The following is a 14,318-nucleotide window of genomic DNA, read 5'->3' as shown; positions in this document are numbered from 1 at the left end:
TTAATGTGATATTTTTTATTTTAGTTTACCTGAGATTAATATTTCATGGGTGGGTTTGATACCTTCCTAACTGTTCTTATAGCAGCTCTTCTCACCGTTCATCAAGATCAAAGTATTCTTTACATTAATCTATATTTCTATCTCTGTGTAACCCTATCTGTTTCTCTGGTTTTGTTAGTTATTTCAGTGCTGTCCAGCTTCCCTGCTCTGCCTCCTCTCTTCCATATTTCCCTTCTTTACCTCCAACTTGGTGACTGGATTTTGTCATCTTTCATCCAAAGCACTGCAATATGCATCCTGTGAGGCTTGAACTGCATCAACACTGTCCCCGGAATGGTTTCAAACTATGACTTAAAAATGCAAGTCTGCTTTCTTTTCAGTACTGTTAACAACTAGAAACTGTATAAAATGTTTATATGAAATTAGAACTATATAATGTCTTCATCCAAACTCTAAACAACAGGTATGATTTTCTTTTCCCGTAACTTACACAGATATCTTTACTACTCTTCAGCTAAACTGGTCTAACTCTCACTCAGACCTAGAACTATGATCTCTAGAATAAATGCTTTTTCATTTCGACTGCTATAGTTCGTATATGTATGGCAAAGTAGCAGGTAACTACTGAAACTGAGAGTGATAAAGTTATAACAGGGTTGGAACTATGATCTGTTTTCTTTACAGAGATTTATTTATTTTGGTCCCAGCACGAGCTTAGCAGTACTAGAAAGTTGTCATAAATACTGGACATTCATTTTTTATTAAGAATGAAGTGTTTTGAAGCTTCTGTGGCCTGAGAGAAGGCAAACGTGCATGTGGACTTTGCTGTGAGAAGCAACTCCCTGCTTCCCTGATATCATATCAAATTTAGTTTTCCCAATGTGAGATATTTAGGCCTGATATTCATCTTCTATATAACCAGTTACACTAAGGTAGCAAATTGCTGAACATAATAATATCTGAGAGGTTTACCAAAGCTATGGATTTTTTTTCTTTACATTTGCTGCCTGTTTTCATTTTTCTGCAAAGGAAAATGTGTTTCTAATAATGTTTCTTGTGCAGTAAAAATCCTTCATATTTTTGAGCTATGTTTTCTTAGCCAGCTAGAGTGTAACCAATATCAGAACTGGTCAAAGCTGTTCTGGTTCATATTAGACATTTCAATAGGCTTTTGCCTGGAGTTATTTTACAGAGAATGAGCTAATGAGAAGATGGATGAGATTATCCCCACCAAAAAAGAGGATAAGTAGGAGTGAAAAAAAAATATTTTTATGTAAAACACATCTATTTTTCTTGCATCTTAAGAAACAATGTTTTTGTTAGCATGGTTTATCTGTGATATATTAATTAATTGAAAAGTAGCCTGAAAATAATGGCAAAACTATGTTTCCTATCAAAAAATTTGAATGCCACGAGATACAGCCATGGCCATAGTCCATAAAGTGCAAACAATTGTTTTGTTGGCTGCCAAATAGTAGCTGTGAATAGCTCATATGACACCAATACAAATGGAAATATTTCAATCAAGCGTGCCCACATGATACTCAGCTGTTTAAAATGTATATTGCCCACTTCAGCTATTTGTACCTTGGATGCTTAGTTCTTGTCCATCTTTATGTCTTTTAAAGGGGAAAGTCACATGGAAAGCAAGGTAATATTTGGCTTTATTTCCTAGAGTCCAGGTCTCAAATACTGGATGGATGAATGTTACAACAGCCATATAAGTGTTATGAATGATTTTAGGGTGTTCTTTTGCCCATCTTGGCTGACCACACCACAAAGAACTCATGTAAAATTATTGAAAAATCTTTGAAAGAGCCCAGTCTTTCCTGAAAGTGTTTCTCAGGGTCTTGAAAGATTGAGGCCACAATTTTTGAATAGGAATAGCACTAGAATCAGTGTATGTATTTTATTGTCCTTGCCTTCTTCACGAGTAAGTGGGAATTTATTTGTTTTACTTTGAATTGGGGTTTTTTTTTCTTTTTTCCTTTTTTTTTTTTTCATTTGTTTGTTTCATTAAAGAGGCTTCATTTCATCCTTTCTGCTGAGAAAAGTCAGCCTTAAGGTTTTTAGCAGATTGCCTTCCTGATAGAGTTTTTATTCTGGGTTTTTCTCTGGCTTTGGTAAAAGATAAGATTTTTTTTCTCCTTATCATTCTAAATTGTTAATTATATTATTTATCAAGAGGGTAAATTGGTTTTAAATAGCTTCATTATGTGGTATATGTTAGCTGAAAATGATTGGAGAAGTCAGAAACATTTGTGAAGCCGTGGACTTAAAAGTGCACCTGAAAGTGATGTATAGATTTGTGTGTCTTTATTGATAGCTGTGTACAAGTTGAGATCTCAGTTCCCGTCTTGCTGACTGAACCCACTCATTAAGAGGAGAATGTTGCCTGGCTTTTCTCTTCAGCTGAATAAGCAAAGATAAGAATGGAAAGTAATGTCTGACAAATATATGTGTGCAGAGATACAGGGCATGGTTGAACAAGCTGAGCTAAGACTGAAAAAAAAGTTGAAGTCCTGCATGCATCTTGGGCATCTGCTCAGCTCATCCTGAGTTGTAGGAAAAAGGCTCAACCAGGTGGCAACTGACAACTGGTTACGCAAATGTAAATTGTTTTTGTTTGATCAGGGTATTAGCGTGCCTATATATGCCTATATATGTGTATAGGACTCTAGAGTATGTGTGTTTATGTGTAAATCAGCAGAAGAGAGTTGGAGATTCTTTTTGAACAGCTGTACCCAGTGTTTCAAAGAAGTTTGTGTCTGAAACACTACAAAGGACCTTTGTGTGCCTTCTTGGTAAAAATTAAGGCTGTTAGCATCTGCCAGCAGCAGTAACAGAAGACCCTGAAGTGCAGATGTGCTTTTCCATTGCCTGTGGAGAGGCCTGTACTTCATGTGACAGTCTGTTCCTTTTTTTTCTAAACATACATAGTCTTACATAAAGATCTAGTTGTTAGGGATCCCAGTTTTCCTTTGTCAGAGTGAGATCAAAAGAAAACTCTAATTTTACATATGTCACTATTGTTTTATTTTTGATTAATTAGAATTGTGGCAATGGATTAATATCTATTTATGGGAAAAAAACATGGATATAATTTTCTGCAGTACGCATGGTTGCATGAGTGAGTGCTACAAAAGCTGGCATTTTTCTCTGCTGTTGGCTATTGCAGTGGATTACTGCCGTTTATGACATTTATTTTTTTTTGGAAGAGCAAACACATTCAGTAGCAAAATCAGAAAGCAGATTGAGTATTTTTCAAAACCTCACACACTGACAAAGTGAGATGCGCAATTGTCCTCAACAATTGCCTCCTCCTTCTGTTTTTCATGAGCTGTGATAAGTGTCTTCAAGCTAAACTGAATTAATATTTTTTTCCAGGCATGCAATAATCACATTATGGTGTTAGACTGCATTCTGAACTTTGGCAGAGGAGTCAAAGTACTTTTTTTCCTTCTAACTTTGCTAACAGTTTTTACTGGAGGAACTATTACTGCCCAAGCACACCCCCAAAAGCTGTGTTAGAGAGGTGAGCGCAAAAGGGGAGTGCCAGCTCTCCGGCTGAAGGTAGAACACAATGAATGAATCCAGTTACCAGAAGAGATCCGGCTGTCAAAAAATGTGGGTTCATTTATGCTTTTCCTAATCCTCGTAGCAGCTTATGCTCAGTCTACACTTGGATTTATTTAATTGTAGCCAGAAGCCTGACTTTTCTAAGGCAGTCACTGTTCCACCTTCTGTATTTATCTCCTTTAGCTCATAAAGAAGATTGTTATGTAAAGTGTAGAGCAGTATACAGCACCCAATTTAAAACAGCACACTTGGGATATGCATTTCTGTATGGATTACTCCCAAGAAAGCAAACTTTGGTGAGGGAGGAAACCTGGACAGTTCTGTGTTGCTAATTTTATGCTAAGGGCCCTTATCTGGTTCATCAATTTTAATATTCTGAAAGCTTGTGTTCATGGTCTCAGCCTCTGAGTGAATAAGGAATGGAGCATGAGTCAGACACCTACCCTTCCAAAATCAGGAGGAAATAATTAGTTAAAAATAAGTAACCTAATAAATATACATATGTTTTCATTTAAAATTTTTATTGCTTTTTGTGTAATGAGCTGTTAGGAAAAACTTGGGTCACATTTCTAAGTCAGATTTCTAACCCTGCAGGCAGGGTTCTTAAGAAAGCATGTGACTTAAGGATCTGGGGTTTGATGATAAACCCTACATATCATGAAACACCATGGGAGCTGGCAGCACGGCAAGGGCATTATGAGGATTTATAAAGCAGCACAAGGTTTTTAAGGTGACCAGGACTAACCTGATTGTTATATGCATACATTAGAGCATATTTGTCATGGAACACACAAATTACTAAAATTCTAGATAAAGACTTTAACAGATGATGATTTTCAGTGAACTAGTGCAAGAAACATTTTTGACTTGTCAATACCAAACTACAACCCAATAGCAGAAAATTATTGGCCTGTTTCTGTGCCGTGTTTCTTTGTTCTCCTTGTGATGAATTAGGATCATGAGGTATTTACCCCACAGAAAACATCAACAGAGGCCTTCCAGGTGACCAAGAATGCAAAATAAAACCCAAAACATTAAAAAAGATACCATTAAAAGCAAAAGTATTTTAGTAGTTAGAATGGATAGAGAACAGACATGGAAATGACCAACCTTAGACATGGAGGGCCTTCACCCTAAATTATTATGCATAGTGAAGCGTTAGCACAAATATTACTACTCTGTAGCTGTGCTGCTGAAACAGGTTTCAGAGATCTGTGGCAACCAGATTAAATTAGTATAAGTTTAATAATAATATTTTGATTGCTCTTGTAGTTGTACTTTATAATTAGTCTAACCCTGCCTATTTGATAGGAAGCATCTAAGAAATATCTCCTTTCATTTCTTATATTTGCAACCTGTAGGACCTGAAACGGGGGAGTGGAGGACCAGAATGAGTCTCCAGGGTCATCAAATCCAGCCCACCATTTTATGCCCCCCGCCTTTTTTTTTTTATTTGCCAAGAGCTACATAATCTGAACCCCTTCTTAATTAAATTAATCAAACTGTATCTTAAAAAACAGTGGAATTCTCTTTACCCTTTCTACATCTATTATGTTGGTTGGATGATTGCTCTAGAAACTCACTTTCCTAATTTCTGTGTATCTGTATTCATGGTCAGCTTTTAACTTCAGAGTTTGTACTGCCATTGAGAGTGTGTTCTATTTTTATTTTCTTCATACTTCTTCATGTTTATCGGTTTTTTTCTCCTGCACTTGCAAAGCTCAATGAGTTAAGCCCTTCTAGTGTCTCTTGCCTACTAACCTACCAATTTCCCGCTGTCTCCACAATATCTGTCTTACTTGTTCTCATTTGATTTCCAGAATGTCGGTGACCATGAATAGCTACATTTTTCCAGGTGATACGTCACCATTACTTTGTGCAGTGGCATCAAGATTCCCTGTTTCTACTGAAAACACCTGACAGGGTTCACATTTCTTCTTGCCCTTTTGCAGACAGATCACAAACCTTACATAGACTATGATCAACTAATACATAACAGTTGCTCTCTCCAAAATGTCTCATGTACCACTGTATAGCAGATAATTTTATTCCTAGTCCTTATGTCTATGCTTTCAAAAGAGCTTCTTTTTAATTATTGCTGAGGTTCTGGCTCAGCATTAGTCCACAGTATTTTCTTCTTTCCAGCTCATAATACCATGATGTTTGTACAGTGCTCACAGAAGAACTGATGTAGCTGATTTTAGTATGAGACTTTAAGTAGAACTGCTTTGTCTTCATAATCTAAGGCTTATACAATTTTCCAACTGATTGGCCCAGAAAATGGGAAAAGAAATTTAGATATAAAATCCCCATCTCCCAGGTTTGATCGTGGGGAATGCCTGGGAACAATATAACATCTCCTCATAGCTAGAGACTGCATTCAGTTTCCACCATCACTGCTTTTCAGAAATTCAGGAATCAAGAAGTCCCTTTCAGTTTCCTTTCTCTGCTTTCCTGGGTTTTAGGTCAGAGCTGATTTAGGCAGCTGGAACTGCTTTTGCGTTGCCTATTTACTACACAGTGTTCTGGCAAAAGCCGAAATCAACTAAAATTTAAGAAATCCCATGCAAAAGCTGAATTCTGGTTTTAGTTTATAGTGATGACATTCAGCAGTACGATGTGTCCAGGAAGAGTTATAATGCACAGGAGCAGAGGATGTTTGCTCTTCTGTTTGTTGGAAATAGAAAATTCCTGTTAATTTAATATTAAATTAATTCATATTTATTTCTTTTCTTTTTAAAGTGTGCTCACACAACTACAATACTGAAACAGGTGTGCTAACATCTCCAAACTTTCCCAATAACTACCCTGTCCGGACAGAGTGCATATACACCATCACAGTGGGAATGAACAGACAGATTGTGCTGCGCTTCACCAACTTCACCTTGGAAGGGAATAAACGCTGTACAGAGGATTATGTAGAAATTAGGCAAGCCTAATTATTTCTCTTGTCTTTATTACTGATAACCATATTCAGAAGCTATAGTTTTATCAATACGTCTGTGCTGTCAATGTGGGAAAAGGGCTTATCAGACAACTTTCAAAGCTACCTTTTCCTCCTCCCATCCTGCTCTGTTGTTGCCTTTCCCACTTGGTAAATTGCTGTTCTCAGAGCAAGTGGAGTATGCGGACTGAATTCCCATGTGCTGCATTCTGGTTGTTTTCCTTAGTGCAGAAACAAGGAGTTTTATTGCCTGTTTTGCGACATACTCTGTTTTATGTTTGTAGTCTTTAAACAGCAGCTATTCTGTGATGCAGCACTAGGAACATGTACATAATCTGTTATATTTGTCTATACTGGCATCACCATTAAACTTAGGATATTAGAATGGTGATTTCTAGTAAATTTTACAGGACAGAGACAAGTAGAAGAAAGTAATATTTGTAGGAAGGTTAGCTGCGTGCTTACAATACAGCCGTGCCAAGTACATGTCCTTTCTGCTGTGTTGCTGTACGGGATTTGCACTTTGCATTGCCAGTGCACCCATTTTTGTCCTCATGAGCCAGCTCTCTAGATGAACTATGTCTGCAGAATGCCAGTGTGGTTTTTCACTTTGAGCGTGCCATGAGTTTCCGTTACCTCAATGAGCACCATGATAACGCTAATTGTGAACATTCTACCAAATATTCTGTATGGATTATTCCTCTGTAAACACTGTCTTATTTTTTAGAACCAAACAAAAAGCTGCCTGTTGAAGCTGCAGTATTGAAATTCTGAATTCCTGATGAATTAGCTGGTTGTTTTCAGCTGTACATACAAGCTGGAGAAAGTTATGAAAACCTGAAAGGCTTTTTCAATATTTTCTAAGTAAAGTGTTTCATTTTTTCATCTTAAAACAACAGTCTGAGATTAAATTTAATCTAACCTTATTTTAACAGTGTACACCTTAATTTGGAGTAGACCTGAATTATAACATGTGGGGTTTGTTTGACTTTTTCACCTCAAGAACTGAAAACATTCATTTATTGCACAAATCTAACTCTGTTGTCACTGTGAAGGGCTCAGAAGCATTAACCAGTTTTTAAGATATGCCCAGAACATGGATAAGTGCAACTCAGCACATTTCTGCTGCCATAACTGGAGTTCCAAGATGTCTCATCAAACCTGATACTGTTAAATGGGGTAGCTAGATAAGTCTTAGGTGAGGTGCCACTCTGGTTTCTTGTCCTGAGGTGTCCTCTGATAAACTGCATTCAGTCAGCTAAGAAAATTGTTAATCTGACCACAGCTGCAGAGGCTGAGATGCAAGTGAGGGGAGGTCCTGGCACGGTTCTTCAACTGCCAGTAACCTGAGACAGTGGCAAGCAGTTTAAGCTGTGAGGATGACAAGAAAACAGAGCGGCAAGGTCTAAACAGAATTTTTTTCTCAAAAGCAGGTATAAACCTGTGAAAATGTAATTGAAAGTATTATTGTCCTCTTAAAAAGCATCATATTGCGATCACATCCATATATAGTTATAAATGTATTTATTATTGTCCTAGTGACCTGTGGGGTATTTTTACTTAAAAATACGTTTAGAAAGCAATTGATAAGCAAGTTGTCACTGTCTTTTTTTGTTCCCATAAGACATTTGCAGATGGCAAAAGAGAACATTAGATGTGCATTCTGATTACAGTATTAGAAAATATTACAGGAAATATTACTTAATTTGAAAATGGGAAATAAGTGGTTGTAGAAGCATTTCTGAAGGCTAAGAAAATATTTCAAAAAATGCATCCTATTAGTTTTGAGAAATGGGTTCCCATTTGTGTGGTGGCAAAATATGGTTTTTTTATTGGGCCAGCTCATCTGGTTTTGTGCCAGGCTGAACAGTGAGAAGTGAGCAAACTGTTAGTTTTTCAAATTAAAAGATTACCTTTGATTACACCAATGTTTGCCATCTTGTAGAATGCAGAGAAGGTCCTGCCTCTGCAGCATCAAGTCTACTTGAGATGCTTCTTGAACAGGCAGGCTGCTGAGATGAGAGACTGGACATACCCAGCAAGCAGGTGCTTATGGTGGGACTCCTCCAGGATTTGGTAGCTGTATTGCCGTAGAGGATGAAGAGCCAGGATTAGTCTTTTCCAGGCCTGAAAGAATCCCAAGATTTTTGATTTGTTAACATTTCTCATGGTTTCCTTCTTTGACCCAAAGTTTTTCTTCTCTTATCATTCTAGAGATGGAGGCTATGAAACTTCTCCTCCTCTTGGAAAATACTGTGGTACAGACTTGCCTCCTGTTATAATCTCTCATAGTAACAAGCTGTGGATAAAGTTTGTAAGTGACGTATTTGGCACAAGAATGGGATTTTCAGCAGAGTGGGATGGTACATCATCAGGTAAAATGACCACCTCAAGTATAAAACCACTGTACACATCTCGTTTTTGATCTTTCATTTGTATTTAATTTCTCACCTTTCCCCCCACATCTTTTCTGCTTCCTGTCTTCTAAAATCTGTCTGATAATTATATAGCAACATATATTCATGTTGTTGAGATCAAGGATACAACTTCCTTGATTCTTCAGCTTTCTTCTTCTCCATAGAGAAGGATATACTATTACCTAGATATAATGTAGCATCAGCTTTCTCCTATGTTTAGGAAAGCAGTAACCAAGAATTTAATGGAGAGTTTTCTACATGAAGATTAAATATGTAACAAAAGCGCTCTTCAAATTAGATAGTTAATATTTCTAGGTGCTATGGGCTCTCTTCTGTTACAACACTATTGGCTAAATGGAGATTTTTGGGGCATCACTGGAGATATTCAGGACATGTAAAGGAGGTCAGTAGTGTGACTCACACATAGGGTCTAATTCTCTGTTCTTGTAGGTGTTAGTGTGGTTTCTTTCCCATTTTCAGGTTGTGGTGGGACTTTGATGACAGCTTCTGGTATCTTCATGTCTCCCAACTACCCTATGCCATATTATCACAATTCGGAGTGCTACTGGTTGCTTAGAGGAAGCCGAGGAACCCCATTTGAAATCCAGTTTGAACAATTCCATCTAGAATATCACGAAAAGTGCAACTTCGATTACCTTGCGGTATGTACCCTGTGACACTTTGCTCCATAGGAGGCAGCTGATTCTGATGAGTGCACAGGCAAGAAAAAAAACACATGGCCCTGGTCTTCAAATGCTCGTAAGTGAACACACTCAGAATAGGAAAGCTCCATGTTGACATGCTACCTCCATATCACAGAGCAGTGACAGGTAAAGCAGCAATGTCTGTGTAGCTGCCTGTAAGAAAAGCATTTATGTCTATCCACTAAAACAAAAATCTGTCTCTTTTAAATTTGCTGTGTTTTGGGCCAAGGCTTTATTAAACTACCACTAAAAAGGCACAACAGTGTCAATAACCCTGTTGTTAAACCCAAGTTGCATATTTGAATTGTTGTATAAATTATTTTAGTATTTTTAGTAGAGTTGAAATGAAGTGCAGTTTTATCCTCTTGGTGAGTAAACCCCTCAAAACCCACCAGTGTTCGGTTACTAGCTTCCTTTTTCCACTGATTTGCTTGTTTCTGAAATGCCTGACAGGCTTCCTCTGAGCAGAAATAGAATTTAACCTCTTGTATACCCAGTAACAATTCCCACAGCAGACATTTGACAGGGGAAATTACTTAGATTTTTAATGCCATCAGCTGTATTAAATTCTTTATTAAATTCTTTTTTTTTGTTTGTTTTTGTTTTTTTTTTTAGGTGTATGATGGCAACAGCAGCAATGCTAAACAGCTAGGCAAATTTTGTGGGGATCAGATACCACAACTCATCCACTCCAGTGGAGACAGCGTGTATGTAAAACTAAGGACAGATAACAGTCTGCGAGGTGGAGGTTTTTTAGCTACATACAAACAGGGTAAGTAAGTGTGGTGGGTTAACCTTGGCTGGATACCAGGTACCCACCAGGCCCCTCTATCACTTCCCCTTCAGCAAAACAAAGGGGGACAATAAGATGAAAAACTCATGAGTCAAGATAAAAGCAGTTTAATTAAAGCAAAGGCCAAGACCATGCACAGAAACAAAAGGCAAACAAAGATGTTATTCTCTGCTTCCCCTCAGTAAGCAATGACCAGCCACTTCCTGGGAAAGCAGAGCTTCAGTGTGTGTAGCAGCTGCTCCTGGAGACAAACACAGTAACAAATGCCCCCCTCCTCCTCCCTGCCCTTGGCTTTTATGGCTGAGCTGGTGTCACATGGTATGGAACAGCCAATCCGGGTCAGCTGTCCCGGCTCCGCCCCCTCCCAAGCTGTGTTATAAACACCCTGCTGGCTGCCAGGGCAGCACTCAGCACTGGGAGGGTACTGACTCCATCTCAGCCACACCCAATACAATAAGTAAAAGAAGACAAGAAGAACATGTTTCTACAGTTCAGCTTGTTTCTGAAACTGCTTCATGCACCCCATGATATTACCTGTTCATGAGCAGAGGACAATGTGTTGAGCATATTATTGGCCCCGATTCTCTAGCCTGCTACAGTCACAGAACACAGAGAGCTAAAAATTATCTGCCCGTCTACCTGTGATGGAGATTATCTCCTCCCTAGAAGAAAGCTGATGAGGTGGCTCTGCTTCTGTTACTGCACCAGTGCCACTTAGCACTCCAGATTTACTCAGAATAGCAAGTGCTGGAAGTTCATAACAAGATAGATTGGACTGTTCTTGCTCTTCTGCTCACCCAGTCTCCTGAATTTTTAACAGAGAAGGCAGATAGAGTAAGTTTCTCTGTTCTTCAAGCTGCTTGTGAGGCAAGATGGCAAAGGATAAGTGAGTTACCCTCAACCATCCTGGATGAGTGTGGGTGATTAGAATCATTTAGCCTATCTGGAACACTTTTAAAAGTTTCAATTTTTATATCTTACAGTAAGGGTCACATTTTTCTTGCAAACATTTTTTTGTAAAATTTTTCTACCTCAGAAATATCAGAATAATAACATTTGGAGAAAAATCCAAGAAGATACATGACAAATTATTTTGTTCGTAGTCATAACCTTAAATAGTGTCCCAGTGTACTTTTCTCCTTGTGCACTCTAGTATATATGCTTAAATGCACATTGGAAGATACAGAATTTCACCACATACAAAGTGATTTGCAAGCATCTTTGCATACCCTAAATATGACATGCCCAAGTTACACAGATTGCTGTAGGTTTATAGACATTAAGTTGTCCTAGGTTTGGACAATAGTAAATGGATTATGAAAAAAACAAACCTATTCATCCACACCTGGTGCATTAGAAGAGTGAGGGTGCTTTGGCTCCCTCATTCCTTGTGAATATCACAGGTTCGTCTGCTGTGTACTTTTCTGACTGCAAAGTCAAGATGACATATTAGAAAGGAGTTCCCTCCACTTTCATTAATTAAACAGAAAGAGCACTTTCAAAGCACTGATTTATGGAATTTCAGCTATCAGATAATGTGATCTACACTTTACATTCATATTTAATTCCCAAAGATGCATCAGAGAAAGCTCTCAATGGATTGCCCAAAAGCTAAAATTGAGTAGGAAGTAGTGGTATAAAATAAGGATGCTTAGATGCGAGATGCGTTTACAGGTACATGAAAGAAATGTAATGATGAATTGGATAACATTTCAAAGGAAAATATGGTATCAAATTAACATTCAAAGGCACCTTTGTGTCTGATATGTTTCTAATAAAATCCTGATGGCAGTGAGTAGCAGCTTTTAGCCATCTTGCATTCTTCAAAATCAATTTTGTGCACTTCATGCTGTCCTTTCAAACTCTTGTGTGCTTCAGTGTAGCTTTGCAGACAAATTCAATTCCACCTGACCCTGACCTTCAGCTGTAACCTGAGCATTTTTGAAATCCTAAAAACACAGACCTTGCTCCTCTGTAAATCATTTGAAAAGAATAAAAAAAAAAAAATGCGGGAGGTAGGTGTATTATCCCTAGTTACAGAGAACAGAACAATTTTGCAAGTGTATCTCAGCTATTTCTGCTGTTCAAACACTGCAGATTTGCTGTACAAAGCAAACAGCCTGTCCTGCTCCCTGCCTCCTGCCCAGTTCTTCTCTGTGGATTACACTGGTCTGCTCCCTGTGCACATTGTATGCTGTCTCCTATGAGGGGCTGTCCTCACTGATATTTTATGTCTTTAGTGAAAGTTGGATACAGGAAAATAAGACTTACTGACCTAATGCTATAATTGTAATTTCACTCTTTATCTAGTTTAGTTTCTTTTTCATTTTCTCTGCACTTCAAGGAAACCTCTCATTATTCCAGGTGAGTGTCCAGTTCTTATGCTAGGATGTTATTGGATGACTCATGAAGAAAATCATGGCTCTTTTTTAAAGAATTTCATGATGACTTCCAGTTCCTGGAGCTAGAAAATCCAGTACAAATAATATACATTCCATTTGTTGTTTTAGACAGGGATTATAATTTTTTTTCCAGTTTGATGAAATAAACCACTTTAATCCATTAGCCAATCTTTGCTGAGCGCCCTCCCCAAATTGTTTCAAATGATAGGGCAAATTTCTATTTTTGGTTAAAAAAACCCAACAAAACCCCATGTTTCAGGAATAACCATGTATTTAGAATTAAATAAAACTGCCCAAAAATATATGTCCTAGATATACTGATGAGTCTGCATGTGTCAGAAAAGAAAGACATAACAGAGCTTGAAGGAATCAAGCTTGGAAAGTCTGGATTTTGTTTGCAACGTATGCAATATATTCTTCAGTAGGTCACAATTCTCTTTCTGCATGATTTCTGTTTTCTGATTTGTGTATAAAAATATTTCTCACCTTGTAATGCTATCAGTAACTTCAATTAGTAATTTTTTGAGATACTGGGTTAATAAGCACTGCACAAATATAGTTTATTATCTTTTTTTTTTTCAGTTTGCCATGATGTACTGACTGTTAATCGTAGCCATGGCGTATTGGAAAGTTTAAATTATCCAAACAATTACCCATTAAATGAGCGCTGTAACTGGACTATCCAAACTACAAAGGGGAACACGCTCAACTATAGCTTCGCAGCCTTTGATTTAGAAGATGGATCTGACTGTAACCGTGACTTCTTGAAGGTATGTACCCAGATTCCAGAAACAAGAAAAATCAGGTCTTCTCCAATCAAGAAAAACAATAAGGATGCAGAAGATCAAGGGGAAATTTATCTTATCTAAATTTAGCCATTAAACCTCAAGTGCTAAGTCCAAATGATTTGTACCTATTTCCTCCACAATCAGTAGCGAGTGAAGCATTGCCAGAGAGTGCTTTATCCTACCTTAAGACAGGTGTCTGCAATAGGGAGGAGGAATCACTCTGCAGGCGCCTAGATTTGCTACAAAGAGTCTAGCTACCACCTTAGGTTAGGTGCACTGGCTTTTATGGGTGAAGTGGGATGTCACGATTACAGCTTCATGTAAAGAAGAAGAATTCCTGAGATTAGTAAATTGAGCCCAGTTATTTTCCTCATTTTTATCTGAGAAGGAGTGGGGAATGTTTAAAAATTTAAAATATGTTATTTCTACTTTTTTAAAGGAAGGTTGCTCTGTCTCTGTCTCCCATTTATATCTTCCTTTTCATAATTAATCTACTTCTTTAAAGGGAGTGAAAGAAACTGGATTTACCCACAAACAAAATGTGAAATTTATAGCCAAATAAAACCATCCAGTCAATCTAAAGCCAAGTACCCTTTATTTTCATTTTGTAAAAACTGTTATTTCTAGGACAACTGAAAAATTGTTTTCTCTCAGTTTTGTACTTTGTACTGTAGGAAGTAGAGTGTAGTTA

General features: G+C 37.7%; 1 protein-coding gene across 1 annotated transcript in view; it reads left to right on the top strand.

Annotated features, from left to right (window-relative positions):
* Positions 1-14,318, top strand: part of CUBN (cubilin (intrinsic factor-cobalamin receptor)) — a gene marked incomplete at its 3' end in the record, with an annotated part of 95,765 nt that overhangs the window by 29,835 nt on the left and 51,612 nt on the right. Inside the window, exons 23-27 of the mRNA XM_010072660.1 lie at positions 6,322-6,508; positions 8,738-8,898; positions 9,421-9,602; positions 10,260-10,416; positions 13,422-13,609. Coding sequence (XP_010070962.1) covers positions 6,322-6,508; positions 8,738-8,898; positions 9,421-9,602; positions 10,260-10,416; positions 13,422-13,609 — 875 coding nt within the window. The remainder of the gene's footprint in view (positions 1-6,321; positions 6,509-8,737; positions 8,899-9,420; positions 9,603-10,259; positions 10,417-13,421; positions 13,610-14,318) is intronic.

Source organism: Pterocles gutturalis, unplaced genomic scaffold (genome assembly GCF_000699245.1).
Source record: "Pterocles gutturalis isolate BGI_N339 unplaced genomic scaffold, ASM69924v1 scaffold20346, whole genome shotgun sequence".
Taxonomy (NCBI): Eukaryota; Metazoa; Chordata; class Aves; order Pterocliformes; family Pteroclidae; genus Pterocles; species Pterocles gutturalis.
The sequence above is the reverse complement of the archived record's forward strand: the minus strand, read 5'-3'. Positions and strand labels throughout refer to the sequence as shown.